Raw genomic sequence first — 14760 nt, 5'->3', positions numbered from 1 at the left:
TATTCTGCCAATAGGCCTAGAGTCCCAGAGGTAGTCAGCGGGGTGCTTGATGTAGCAGTTTCCATTTTGTCTGTTGAATTTAACATCATTTAGGGCATGGATGGCATTGAATTGAATTTCCAAATGTGGTGTTTGGGGTGTAGTTAACTTTTTGGGAGTGTGTGTTATAATAAATGCCTTTGTATGTGTTGTTGTTGTGTAAGTTTCCAACCTTTTAGCCATGGGGATTTTCTTTTTTGAATTAAGCTCTGATGTGGAAAAGACATCCTCCTTTTTCTGGCCATATAGGGATATATAGACCTGCTTGAGTTTATTGTTTTCTGGGCTTTACCCATGTGCCTGTGATGAGTGCCCATGTGGCTGGCAGCTGTGGTGGTGGTAGTAGTAGTATGCTGTTTTAGGATAATGATGATGATGATGAGTCAGACCCAGTCATCACAAGCATTACTCCCCGGCCCGAGAACATGGAGACCAACATTTTGACCCTATCCCGAATGGCTGCAACTAGTAGGGATGTAGCACGCATACCTCCAACACAGGCAACACCAAAACGACCTCCAGCTTCCATTTTTACATTAGCAAAGGGCCGGCAGCGTCCTACATCCAGCACAAGCCCCACCTCAGCAGAAGTAGGTAGTGATACTACTGCGCAGCCACATATTGAAATTCAACACACACCCTCCAGTTCATCTGGCATTGGAAGTGGCACCTCTAGCAGGACACAAAAGTTAAGCTCCCCAGTGTGGGACTGCTTTACAGTTAGCGCAAATGAGGAAAACATTGCTATATGCTCCATTTGTCATTCCTCTGTTAGCCGTTGTAAGCTTGGTTAAAACTATGGTACCGGAGACAAATGACCTGTTTGAAAAAACACCATGCAATCAAGTGGGAGGATCACCTTCGTAGCATAAAAGCAGGAACCATTAATGTTGGTGGGGAAGTAGTAGAAGGTCCATTCACGGTCAAACAGGAAGAAGAGGGAGACATTCTATCTGGTAGTGGTACACAAAGTACCCCTGTCCCCAGCACTGCAGTGGTACAGCCCACATCCTCCGCATCAGCAACATCTCAGTGGCACCAGAGTAAGAGTCAGCCGGAGACACCAAGGAGTACTACTGTGAAGTATGCGATGCAAAGTGCTGCATCGAGCATAAGCAAAAGAAATACCAAGCAGCGTACCATTATTAGCATGTTTAGGCAGGAGGGAAAGTACGAGCCCAACCACCCATTAGCATGTTTGTACAAAGCTAAGCTTGCTAAAATGTTAGCACTGGACCCTCTCCCTTTTTCTTTTGTTGAAGGGGTGGGTTTTCGGGAATTTGTGACAACCATCTGCCCAAAATGGAACGTTCCCAGCCGCTACTATTTTGCCAGAGTTGCTGTTCCAGCACTACACCACGACGTGCTGGAATTGCTTGGAAAAGCCTTACATCAGAGTGCGGTTCATAGTATCCACCTGACAACAGACATGTGGATCAGTTACCAAGCCACTGATTACATGTGCATCACTACACACTAGATCGCTTTTTTAGGTGTTAGAGAGAAGCTATCTGCAGGCGTTGACACTGTTGAGATTTTTAATGAGACTCGCAGACATGCAACTGTAGCCATGTTTGCAATGGAGAAATCTCATACTGCTGCAAACATTTCGGCTGAGTTGAACAGCAAGGTCTTTGAATGGCTGCGACCAAGAAGCCTTAACATTGGCTTTGTTGCCACCGACAATGGCAGTAATTGAGTTAAGGCCATGAAAGATGGTGGCTATTTCATGGTCCCGTGTTTGGCACACTGCTTTAACATTGTTGTTCAAGACTTTCTGAAAAATGAAAGCAAAGTCAGCAACTTACTGACCACCTGCAGAAGAACATGCACGCATTTCAACCATTCTTTTAAAGCCCGCAAGCAGATACGGGTCATTCAACGTGAGCATAAAATGCCAGTCAGAGCACTCATCCAGGAGGTCCCAACACGTTGGAACTCAACTCATTACATGCTTGATCATCTGTTTGAGCAGTACATACCGCTTAATGCTTATGTCATTACATGAAGATTAGGGGATCCTACTGTTAAAGCCATGACCGTTGAGATGTGGCAATGGGACCTCGATAAATGCCTGACAGAGATGCTATTTCCTTTTGAAGTCTTCACACGTGCAGTCAGCAGGGAGGACTGTACTATGGGCCAAGCTATCCCATTGTTGTACATGCTAGAGCAAGAGCTGAAGGAGGTGTCTGAAACATACGAAGGTGTGGGAAAAAAACTTGACGCATGTTATTTGGCAAACGCCTTAGCCGCCCGCTTATCTGACAATACAAGGAGTCAAAATAAGATTTGGTTGCATCGACATTACATTACTGCCACAATTTTGGATCCATGGTGCAAATTATTTCTGAACAGTAACGGAGTAATTCCTTTTTCAGAAGGGGCTGTTGCCAAGTACAACACTTTAATAGCTGAGGAAGCCACTGATTTAGAAAACGAATGGCTCTCAATTAGAGGCCTGACAGTTCCAGCCGAGGACAGTGCAAGTACTACAGGGCATCCTCCAGAGTCAAGTTCTTCGTCAGAGCATGAGGGCAGTGCGTTTGCTTCTCAGCAGTTATCAACACTACAACAACAACAGCACCAACAGGATCTGATCCATCAGACACAACCAAAAAAATAGCTACTTGGTTTCTACAGAAAGGGAAGGGTAAGTCTGTTGCTGTCGCAAAGCCAAAAGAGGCCAAGCAAATTGGAGCACCACAGAACATTGAGCGGATGGTCCAGGCCTATCTGGATGACACAACAGAGATGTTCGTGGAGCAAAGCCCATTGGTGTATTGGTTTGGGAAAAGAAGCCAATGGCCAGTGCTCAGCAGGCTGGCGATAAAGAATCTGGCTTGCCCTGTTGCAAGTGTCTCTTCTGAGCGTGTTTTCAGTGCTGCTGGTATAACTGTGACAAGGAACATTCTCTCGCAAAAAAGCGTGGAGAGGTTAAACATGATCAAAATGAATCAGCACTTCGTACCACCAGACTACAAAATACCTTAATCACAGTAGGAAGAGGAGAGCGAGTCCGAAGACATAACTAGTGGGTTACATGACCTACTTCTGTCCGAACCACAGGGTTTGAGGACGAGCTCCTCTTCCCTGACAACTAGGCTTTCAAATTGTTACTTTCTCCCTTCCTTTATTTGTGTGTATATCTGTCTTTCTGGTTCAAATCCAACCGCAACAAATTCATCACCACCGTCTCTTATTTTTATTTACCTATTGGAATTGCACGTTTCTGCATTTAACTGTCCACTCCACTCCTCAGAGTCCGGCTCCATCTTCCGTACTCGCCCTAAATGCATTTCCATCTTGCCATACATTGGATGGAGATGGAGAATAGTACAATAATGTAGCCTCTAACAGTCCCTCCATAACAAGTGAAACGTATGTGACAATAGCCATCTTCTGTTTTGTTTCCAATCTGAAACTCATCACTGTCTTAAGGTTACCACCTCTGTCTGCGGGCATACACAACTCTTCAATGGCAGAACTTGAGCAGGCATCCAAAACTAAAGTAAACTCGTCATCACTTTCAGAAGGCTCGGCAGCATCTTTGATCTGACAACCGAAGAGAAGAGCAAGTCAGGTATATGAAATGAATGTTGCCATGCATTGCTTGCTGACTGAGCAAATGTGCATGAAGTAGAAGTATACTATTAGTTGGATAATAACCAAGAACATGTGGTACTCAAGTGATAGTCAATGTTTCCATGTTGTTTAATAGTATTAACCAATTGTACTCCTACTACTGCAGGTGCAGTATGGACTTACTTAATCGTAGTCACTCACTACAGACTGAGTTGCTGTTGGTCTGTTGGACAACACGTACACGTGCCACACCTGATGATGATGATGACCACCATACTATTTTTGCACGCTGCCTGTCTGTCAGTTGGATCTGAGATGATTGATGGAATATGTTTCAGGAAGTGGAATACAAGGTAAACACAACCAATCAACAAGAACCACAGCAGACCTAGGCTACATGTGTGTGCAGTGGTGGAGTAGAATAGCGGTATGATTGATGACTGATAATGGCGCATTGATTTGGTCACTTGATTTGGAAAATACTAGATTGCTGTATATGCCTTTCGTCTGGCTCTGTGAAAAATTAAGTTAAATGGAGTTTGGGTCACGGACTCACGGCCTGGTGTCGTGGGCATGTTCTGTGCTGGCTCCTATCTTGTTGTCCTTCTAGATTAATGCTGTGCAACTAGTAGAGTAGAGTTAGACACAATGTATCCAAGCTGCCTCAGTCTGAACATCTTCTCTCTCACGAGTCTTGTCTTTTTGCACTACACCGTAATTGAATTTTATTTTTTCATTCCGTTATTTTGTAATACCCCTTTTCTTTTTCCTTCAACATTTACAGCCCAGCCTTTTACCCAGTGCTATTATGCTTGGAGCAACAACTCACACTTACCTTACCAATCCTCATCATCCAGCCAGTGGCACCCAAGAATGATATTTAGAGAGTCCATGGAAGGGAGGACCAAGATGAATGACGAGATACAACTACACATTTGGACCTGGATAATACAGTAACTTTAGTTTCATTTTCGTATTTTATTTGATTCCTTTTTCCTCTTCATTTATTTTACGCTTGTGTGACTTTGTTTGGAAATTGGCTGCTCCCTAAAACTATTTCCTAATTTTCTTTGCTAGCTTTCACCCCGCTACCGCAGGTATTGGCCAGGGTTTCTCTGAGGGTATAGAGCCGAGGCAAATGTCATATATAAGAAATACTTCCTTGTACTGTTGAATTGTGTAGTAGTAGTTAAGTACCACTCATTATTATTAACCATCACGTTATTATCTTCATCGTGCATGCATTTCCTTTTTCTACCTTTTCTTTAGATATATTGAGTAGTGGATCATCAATCATCGTCTTCACTGTTTTGCTTTTGTTGTCTCCATGCGTACTGTTTTTCTTTGTCTAACTGTTCCCAAAACCCCCGTTCCCATCCACCCAATAAACCCTAACCCTCTTCCCGGGCTGTGTGGTTTTATATTGAGGTGTGATGTGACTACATTAAATCTACACCAACAATTGATCACACGCTTGCTGGGGCAGATGTGGTGAAAGCAACACTAATTAAATGTCAACGAGGCAGGGCCAGGATCTTCTTCTGCTTGCCCACCCAAGCTCTGTGTATGTAGAAGCCAATTAATTTTCCAAAGGGACCCACCGAATACATTTCATTAATTGCCGGCATTGTTTGAATTTAATTTTGCAGCATTAAAGTTTACGAATTAGGATTGTGTTTAAGTGACTCCTTCAACACAACTACAGTTGAACTTCTTTCTTATCTTCTTGTACTTGGAACTCTCCTACAACATTGTTTTCTTTTAGTTTAGCCGTTGCAATATTGTTTTTTGTCAGTCTTTTTATGTACTGTACTTTTCTACCACTCCCACATTGTCTCTCAGGCAAATGACTGTCTCTTTGTTTTTGTTTGCAAATGCTAATGCTAGTGTCTACTACTACCATCACACAACCACCGCATCTTCTCCATTGTCTTGGGAAACCATGCAGCCCTTGCAGTGCCGAACTTAATCATCATCAATCACAGGTAAGATAAGATTGCTGGGAGGTATAATGGAGGAGAGACTGGTAGTACTAATAGGACAAATTTAACACAGTGAGGGGTACCGCATTTATCTGTCTGCATGTTACAAATGTGGGCAATTAATAAATTATTTAAATCAAACACTGGCCGCTGCCCTGCATGTGCAAGTAAACCTTGTGACGTACATTAATTCGTGAAACAGTAACCCCACCACAAAACATTAACATCATATGTGTACGTTTAAAATAAATAACATTTATTCATGTCATAAAAAATATCCTATCCCACACCTCACCCACCCCTCTCCCTAACCCCAACCAATGTCCAAATCCAAAGAATGTCCCAGAAAAAATCCCAACACCCAATTCCCACCCACCTACAAAAGTAATAAAAAAGGGGCAAATGACTAGGGTCCATTACAATCGGCGGGCTTTGAGGTGTTTGTCCACTAATATCTTCACACGCTCCTCTAATTGATCCTTGAGCTTTGCCACCCAGAGGAGAATTTGTTGCCAAAATGCATGGGCACCTACATTTGCATCCATGATGTGGGGGCGGGGCTGATGTTGATAAATGCCGGTAGGGGCGGCTGCCTGACCACGGTGCCGTGCTCCTGCAGGCGGGGCCTGCATGGGGCCCGGGGCATTGAAAGAGGCAGCAGCTCTGCCGCCGCCTCCTCCTCGGCCTGAGCCACCAGCTGGCGGTATTCTTCCACGATGGCCTGCTGTTTCTTTTACCGGGCCCTGGCTGCCAACTCCTTCCGGGATGGTTTTTGAGAAGGAGTATCTATAAAGAAAGAAACAGAATTGTAACCAAAACTCTTAGCAAATCAGTAATACAAAATGTATTCAACACAGTGGCACAGTAGCACTAGCAGGCACAGTACATAAAATTGATGGTCACTTTAAGTCTCTATCCTCCTGCTTCCCCGGCCTGTAACATTTGTTGGAGTTTTTTCCAGCATTATACTTGCCCTAGTACTATGGGTGGACTTCAGTACACAGAATAACACCAGTCTTTTTCGTATCTCCTTTTATATTATTTTCAAAGTAAGACCCTGCTTCCAGTGACAGTCTCCACCGAAGATGAATACAACACATCCAGGGGGTATCCATCCATTAACCCCTTCCATGCTGGTGACGAACCCCAGCCGTCATGCACTACAGTGCTCGTGTGCTGATGACGGCTGGGGTTCGTCATGGCCCGCCCGTGTTCGGCCGGCGGCCGCACACGGGAAAAATCGCGGCCGCACGGAAGGGGTTAAAAGTAAATGTCTATCATTCTTTATTATTGCTCTACAAACCTTAGTTGGTTTCACTTTCACCAACAACCACCCATGCGTCCACTCCTTCCTTGCCTTGGCTTTGGGTTTCACACAAACACCGCTGATGATTTTTGCTATCCACTATATCTATCCACCCATATTGTGTCGCCCACCCAGGCAGGCATCTTTTTTCACCTTCCACCCATCCTTCAACAACCCATGCAACGGATTCCTATCAGCCACCTGCATGCTGCTTCCAAAGTATCCTTCTATGGTATCCGTATTACATCTCTTTCGTCCTTCCTCTTTCCACCCTAGTTCACTTCTTTCCCATTTTGTTCAACACATCCATCAAGGTCATCTGATCTGACTTTTAGTCTTCTCCATAACTTTCACAGCTGAGTTGAAGTTTGATAGAAGAGGCCTTGTGTACTCAACTCACGCTTGTAATGCTATTGCTAATGGATTGGTAATGCCAAGTAAAGGGTGTCTCATTCAACCGTTGTATATTCTCCAGTACAACTTCAAGTTCATACTTACATAATAAGTCTCAGAGTACAGTGAGGGAAATGTTCCCCTTCCACCTAGTAATGCGAATAAGTAATGAATATAACTTACCACCGCCCACCGCTGATGTTTCCTCCCCCACTGGTGCTCCTGCAGGTGCCGCAGCTCCTGTCCCCTCCTGGATGGTAACATTTGCATCGCCGCTGGGCCCATCAGCCCTGGTTGTTGGTAGTGGTTGTGCACCTATAAAAACAAGTAGACCTTTTTAGATGCCTGCACACCCCCCCCCTATTTTACTAGTTTTTCACCAGGAAGGAAGATTGAAAAAACAGTTAAGTACAACATAAATCATCACTAGTCCAAATTGCATACTACAGCAGAGTCAGTAGACAGACATTAGTTTTAATTTATTATATGGTCCCTAGGCTCATCTCATCTCTACTCCTGCTCTAGTCTTTGGAAAGTTAGCCTGAGCCCTGTAACCATGTCTACTGTTTTGCGCATGTTACCTCGCAGCTTGTTGCGCAGTAAGATGCCTTTGAAACCACGTGAGTGTTGCATACAACTGAAGAGGTTGAAAAACAAGGCATGTTTTTGTATGGAGTTTGGTTAGTCCCTATTTCTTATCCATAATGTTACACTTTTTGGCATGACTGCAAAAAGCTTGCATAATTCTATTTCATACTGTCTAACGTGCACCATTTTTCTCATAATAGGCAGATGAGAAGATGGCCTTCTACGAACCAGAGATTTGCAGAGCTTACGAAAGATGCATGTGTAACCCGTATACGTTCAACGGTGAGGGGTTTCCCACAATTCCCACAGTTCCCTATCGTACACTAGTTGTACAAATGTATAGTTTTCATATTCTTTATTTTGCATGGTTGAACTGGATGTATTTCATGGAACAACTTACAAAGCTTGTTGTTATTAAAAAAAATAAAGTGGTATATCTTGAGTGTCTGTGGTGTTGTGGACTTACAAGAGTGAGTGAGTGAGTGAAAGAGTGTTACTTATGTTCTGGTTTGTGTAATAAAATCATTGGGTATCACCATCTTCGTGTGGGTACTCGGGAGTGGGAGAAATGACTAATGACTGAGACACTATAGGTAGTCGGTCAGTGAATTGTGGGTTCTTCTGAGTTCTGTGACTGAGGAGTAAGTAAGGTCCAACCTCCCTATCTCCAACATCCTATTTTCTTGTGTATAGTTCTGTATGTGGCTGTGCAGAGAATACCCTCAAGAGTAGTAGTAGTATACTAACCTAACAAAAAATACTAGACAAATATCTGGTTGTGCATTTTGTTGATGGGAATTGACAAAGCCTAGAGAATACAGAGGACAATGCAAAACACAGGAGTGGACCCAGTGGCTACACCTATTCTATCACAGCCTTATTCAAAAGAATACCTTAACTAAAGAGTGCCCAACAGGGTAAGCTTAGCTACAGACAGTATAATAGTAGAGGCACAGAGAGTCATATCAGAGGCAGTTTGAAGGAACTGAAAGGCAGGGATGGATACCCCAAATTTGGAAAACATAATGAAGATCAAAGAAGCTTTTGTTAAAATTGAATTAGGAAGGAAGCCTAATTAATAGGTTGGAAAAAATAAGGTGCGTTAAAAAGTTAGGGAAATATAATTATTAATAATAGAAGCACTGTAGAACTTACTTGGGCCAGCAGCAGGATCCTCGGTAGAGGAGCGCTCTTGGGGTTGTCCCGCCAACTCGGACCCCGTCTTCTTGCTCCTGGGTGCTGATCATGTAAGAAATAGTACAGAAAGAGAAAAACATTGAGTGCTGTGAAACAAATACATCTTTAAAAAAAAACGCTCAAACATTTTAGGAAACAACAATTGCAATAAAATTGACCTATCTAAATGACTACTAGCTTGCAGGATTCACGGACGGTCTACTTATAGAACACTAATCAAATGTTCCATAATCATTCTGATTGCAGAATACTAACTAACAAAGCCAGTACCACCTGACCTACACCACCTATTCCAGACGGTCCAATTGTTCAGTAAGTCGGCATTTCCATGTTATTTTTGCCAGCAAAAATGCATAGATGAGATGGAGGACCCAAGCATACATTTGTGCATACAACAAATTGTTGGTTGGTTGCGTCATATGTTCTTCTGCTACTGACTGACAATGCTATTGCTGCTAACTACGCCTACCACTTAGTAAACAAACTACAAAAAGGTTCTACTGAGGGCTGGGGGTAAGAACTAACTAAGCATTCATTGACAGACGAGGCGTCATGCAGACCGTAAAAAAATATGAACTAATACTAAGTAAACCTATATCCATCCACCACTATTTCACTGAAGGACAATGGAAGGACTAGACTCTAACAAAAGCATTAACTAACTTCAGTTCTTTAAAGTAAACTCTAACAACAATAATCAGCCCAAGCTAGCGCAAAGTTACAAACAAGTAAGAGAAGTGCCGAGCAGCACCTGGGTCATACAATCACAGAAGATTTGAAACGGAATTGATCTGCAATGTAACTAAGTGCACCAGTAATCATATTACTTATTCGTCCAAGAATTATACACAATACTTATACTGCTAGCCAAGCCCCATGACCTCGACACCTAGCAGGTCCAACAGATCCTGCTCCCGGTAAAGAATGTCTGCCCACCGGTGGGACAGCTGCTGGTGGGTGCGCCGGATACCCGAGCAGCGGAAGACTGCCCGGCGCACCTTCGCCCACCGGCGGTGACGCTCCACTGTGAGGTAGCCTGGCCTGCCGCCTGCTACCAAGGTCAAGGGGAGGTGGCACTGGATGAAAAAAACAAGGGCGGCCACCTCTGCTTTCCCGAAAAGTTGCCGGGCCTGCACCCCTGCAGGTCGCATTCTGCCGCAAGGCAGCCGGCTCTTGGGCACAGGCGCCTTGCCCTTCGAGCCGGTACTGCTGCTGCCCTCTGCCATGGTTCTGGGGTGGAGGCGGAAAAGAAAAGTTAGAACAAAAGGAAAAAAACTTAGGGGGAAGAAGTAGCTCCTTAAAGAAAGAAGTAAACTAAAACAGTAGAAAAGTGAAAAAAAAGTTATAAAAGTAGAAATAAAATGCAAAATATAAACTTAGGGACAGAGAGAGATAGATGATAAGTAAAAAAAAGTCAGAAAAACTGTGAAAAGAAGTAAAGATTGCAGAGATAAAAGCTGGTCAGAAAACAAGGCCCAGAACCATAGCATAGAGTGTGAAAAACAAGATGGCTGCGCCCATTGCGACTACGAGGGTAAGTTTGCGCGATATTTCTCGCTAACATGCACTTTGTCGGCGCAAACAAGTGGATGCGTTCCCGAACATGACTTGCAAAATGCGAACACGTTATGCGCGACCTGGAACAGGAAATAAGGCAACGCAAGCGGGCGGGACAATTGAAAAAAACAAGATGGCCGCGCCCATAGCCCACCGCCTGGGTAAGCTTGCGCGCTGCAATCCCCGGAGCACGCCGACAGCGCCCCGAACACGCACAACGCACTCCGAGCAAGAAAAACATCTTGCGAACGGGTCCAACAAGCTACTACGCATGCTAGCGAAGCTCGCGTAGTGCGAGAACGTCTTTGCGTAGCTTCGCGTAGCGGGACTACGCGTACTACGCCCACCCCTATATAAAACTCTCTTCAAATGATGATCAGTCACTTGAAAGCTGAGTTCAAGGTCCAGAAGGCAGTGAAGGCGCAAAACACCTGTACCTTGCAGAACAAATGAATTTTCACCCAATGTAAATAATTTTTAATTGCTGAATAATTAGGATCATTAAAAAAGACAGAAATGTGCGAAATGTAAAACATCAGTAACGGATAACGGACTGCGCGGTGCCTGCCACGTTGTACCTTGAAATGCAGGGGGTACCATAGGTACCCCCATATACACCCCCACCCCCCAGAATCCCTGGGGACCCGCTATGGGCCCCCAATGTCTTTCTGTCCACCGGGGTCCCCCGCCATAGTAATATGGCGGGGGAAATGGCATGCGGGCGGGCACAAATGTCAGACGGATCGCCGCCGCCATGCGGACAGTGGCGATCCCCTCGACATGCTAATGGACCCCTAAGGGTTCAGCCAAGTTTGTTTCCTGGCTGGAACCTGTTCTTTTGATGGGAAGACTCCCAGGCAGAATAAAAGCAGAAAATAATGAATTGATGGGGTATGGTTGTGGGCCCCAATCTTCGTAGATTTTCAGAACCATCCATTTGTGTTTTTTTTAGCCATCTTAGCTTTGTTGAGTGTCCCAGCTTGTAATTTGGCGTCTTCATTAACAATTTGTAGTGGCTTCTCTCACTTTATTCTTCTCTGTTGTGGAATACTCACCCCTTGCGTGTGTGCATTCCACAACAGATACTTGAACTCGTTTTATTGAATGTAGAAGTCAGTTATTTTGAGTTATCTCCTCTGTTGGCTGATGCGGAGTCCCTGTCACCAATAAAGCTGTTTTGCTGGCACCTGCCTGTTTCCAGAGAATTCCTCACTACATTTATTGTGGCCACAAGCGGCAGTGGACTGCAGAACCCATAAAGACCTTCGAGATCTGGACAACCATTTTTGTCTATTTCACTTTGGAACTTCTAAAACCTCGCAACCCTCCTGTGGTTTTTGCGACCTTCCGCTTTCCTATCGGCACAAGTTTGGTAGCATGTCAGAGGTGGACATTCCAAGGAGCTGTCTCCCTGCTTGTCCTCCCCCTAAGCAGCAGTCCAAGCAACAGCTTCCTTCAAGCTGGGGCCAGGTATTTGGAAAGCAACTTCGTGTCACCCAAGGTGCCATTTCTTGGTCAGGTGCTTGTCAGGCAGGAATCAAGCCTAGAACGAGGAAATATGTGATGTCATTATGCACGTTATGCTTGCAGCATAGCCAGTATCGTGCCCATTTTGGTTCTCCAATTTTCGACCGTGCCTGGCAGATTAGACACAGCTTACAGCGGTGACATGCACACCTTGTGGGTCAGCTTGCATTCCAGCAAGCTTACCATCTGCTAATCAGCCTCAAATTTCAGTGACGTGCACACCTTGCGCATCAGTGGAGATTCCTCAGTGATGCATTGTTTCCTCAGGCCGAGCTCTTGTTATTTTGGTCAATCACAGTTTATCTTTGTGTGCGCTTCAGAAAGCAAGCTTTCCACACCTATGGTAACACGCACACCTGGCATGTCATACTTTGCACTTCCACATGCTGCACCTTATTTTCATCAACGGCGACATGCACACCCTTTGTGTCACTTATTGGGTCCTTCTATCTCAGGATGTGCATGGAACGCAAGCTTCACAACTGTGACACGCACACCAGGCTTGTTCTACCGGAACTTTAACTCAGGGCAGATTTTTTACTCAGACAACAATTATGGTGTGAGTTCTTGCTTATTTTGGGACACATTCCTGTTTGTTTACATTTCCTGTGCATGCAGCTCATGGTGGCATGCACATCTTATAAATAATTTGTTCGCTTTTCTGTTTTTTTTTAAATTTGATTTGATTTTTTAGGTTTTCAACAATAGCTAATGCCTCCGTTCTGGTGGTTGTATTTTACTTCTATTGCCTCTTGTGGTATTGTGTCAGCTAAGTCATATACTTACTCACCATGCAGTCTGTTTCTCCCCCATCCCCCTTTATCGAGGTGGCTGGAAACCCACCCAGAAAATGGAAAAATTGGTACAATGCATTTGTGGCTTACTTGGGAGCTATTGGAGCATCTTGTTACAGGGCAACAAGGAAGCAATAGCTCCTGCTTCACTCCTTAGGTTTTGAGGGTGCATCAGTATTCAACAATTTGCCACCTTTAGTACGAGACCTGGAGGAAGAAGACATTGATGAATACATTGAGGCAGTAAAGAAATTGAAATTGCATTTTGACGTACAGCCCACCTTGGTTGTCATTAGACACAAGTTCTTCCAAAGGAATCAGTGATCTGGAGAAGATGTTTATGCTTTTGTGTGTGCTCTCTGTAAATTGGGGGCTGATTGTCAGTATGAGGCATTAGCAGAGCAATTGGTCAGAGACCAATATATATGTAAGTGTTCCGACAAGCCTATCCAGCAGAAAATGATATCCATGGTAAATCCCTCCCTCAAGAAGACAATTCACACTGAAAAGTGCATTGAGCTCTCCAAATCTTCTGTTAAAGAGTTGGAGGACAAGTTTAATGAACTGGTAGGGGTCGTTAGACTCAAGGTCAACACCTTCCTCCTCTTCACTGTCCTCATCACTGGACACAGGTTGGTTTACAGGGGGGGGCCTTGGGTCCTCATCATCATCCAGGAGCAGGGGAATCTCCTTGCGAATGACTAGGTTGTGGAGCATGTAGCATGCAACTACAATCTGACACACCTTCCTGGGCGTGTATGCCAGTGCACCTCCGGTCTTGTCCAGGCAGCGGAAACGTAACTTGAGCAGACCAAAAGTACGCTCCACCATACAATGTGTCCTCCCATGGGCCTCATTGTAGCGGACTTCACCAGGGTCCTGGTATTCCGCAGTAATCTCAGCAACCAGGGACGGTTGGATATGCGGAGTCATCTATGTATGACAAACACAAATAGATATTTCAATGTCGCTGAGGCAGAGGACAGCATGTCACCACACCCAGCATGCCATATGACTAGGCATACACATCCACAATCCATGCATGCACAGGAAGCAGATTAGCCATCAGCAGGGGCACAATGCTGTTACACAAGATGTAGGAGTCATGGGCTGAGCTTGGGAATCTGGTACACATGTGGGAGATGATCATCTCTGCCAGACACACTACTTGCACATTTATGGAGTGGTATTGTTTGCAAATCGTGTAAATGTGCTCACTTGCCTGTGGTGGCACAAGAACGACATGGGTACAATCAATGGCACCAACAGCATTGAGGATGTGCTCAAGGGGATAGAAGTCTCTGTTCACAGCTTGCAATTCATCACCCCTGGGGAAATGGATATATCTGTCCTTGTATTTCATCATGTCCGACAGAACATCTTGCAGCAGCATACTGAACATTGGTTGTGACATCCCACCAGCGCTGGCCACTGTCTGCTGGAACGATCCAGCGGCAAAAAAATGCAGGCCTGCCATCACCTTATAAGTTGGGGTGAAAGCTGTTGGATATGTATGGCGAGGCTGCAGGTGAGGCTCCAAAAATCACAAAGGGTTTTTAGGGTGGCTCTATCCAGACGGAATTTCCAGATGATCGCCACATCCTTCATGTCGTCCTGCACTGTCAAGTGACGAATCAGATTTGGCCTCCTACTAGTTGAGATGAAAGTGGACACATGTCAATGCAATACATCATGAGATGAGTACAGCATCTCACATTCTGGACAACAATGACTGCCATCAAAATTGAGCTACAGACCAGCTTGCATGTAGGGACACCTTCAGCTACACAAA

General features: G+C 44.6%; 1 protein-coding gene across 1 annotated transcript in view; it reads right to left on the bottom strand.

Annotated features, from left to right (window-relative positions):
- Positions 1-14382, bottom strand: part of LOC147701145 (urokinase plasminogen activator surface receptor-like) — a 72556-nt gene extending 58174 nt beyond the window's left edge. Inside the window, exon 1 of the mRNA XM_086929311.1 lies at positions 14187-14382. Coding sequence (XP_086785437.1) covers positions 14187-14382 — 196 coding nt within the window. The remainder of the gene's footprint in view (positions 1-14186) is intronic.
- Positions 14383-14760: the final 378 nt, after the last annotated feature.

The sequence above is a fragment of the Lissotriton vulgaris genome, chromosome 7, assembly GCF_964263255.1.
Source record: "Lissotriton vulgaris chromosome 7, aLisVul1.2, whole genome shotgun sequence".
Lineage (NCBI taxonomy): Eukaryota > Metazoa > Chordata > Amphibia > Caudata > Salamandridae > Lissotriton > Lissotriton vulgaris.
The sequence above is the reverse complement of the archived record's forward strand: the minus strand, read 5'-3'. Positions and strand labels throughout refer to the sequence as shown.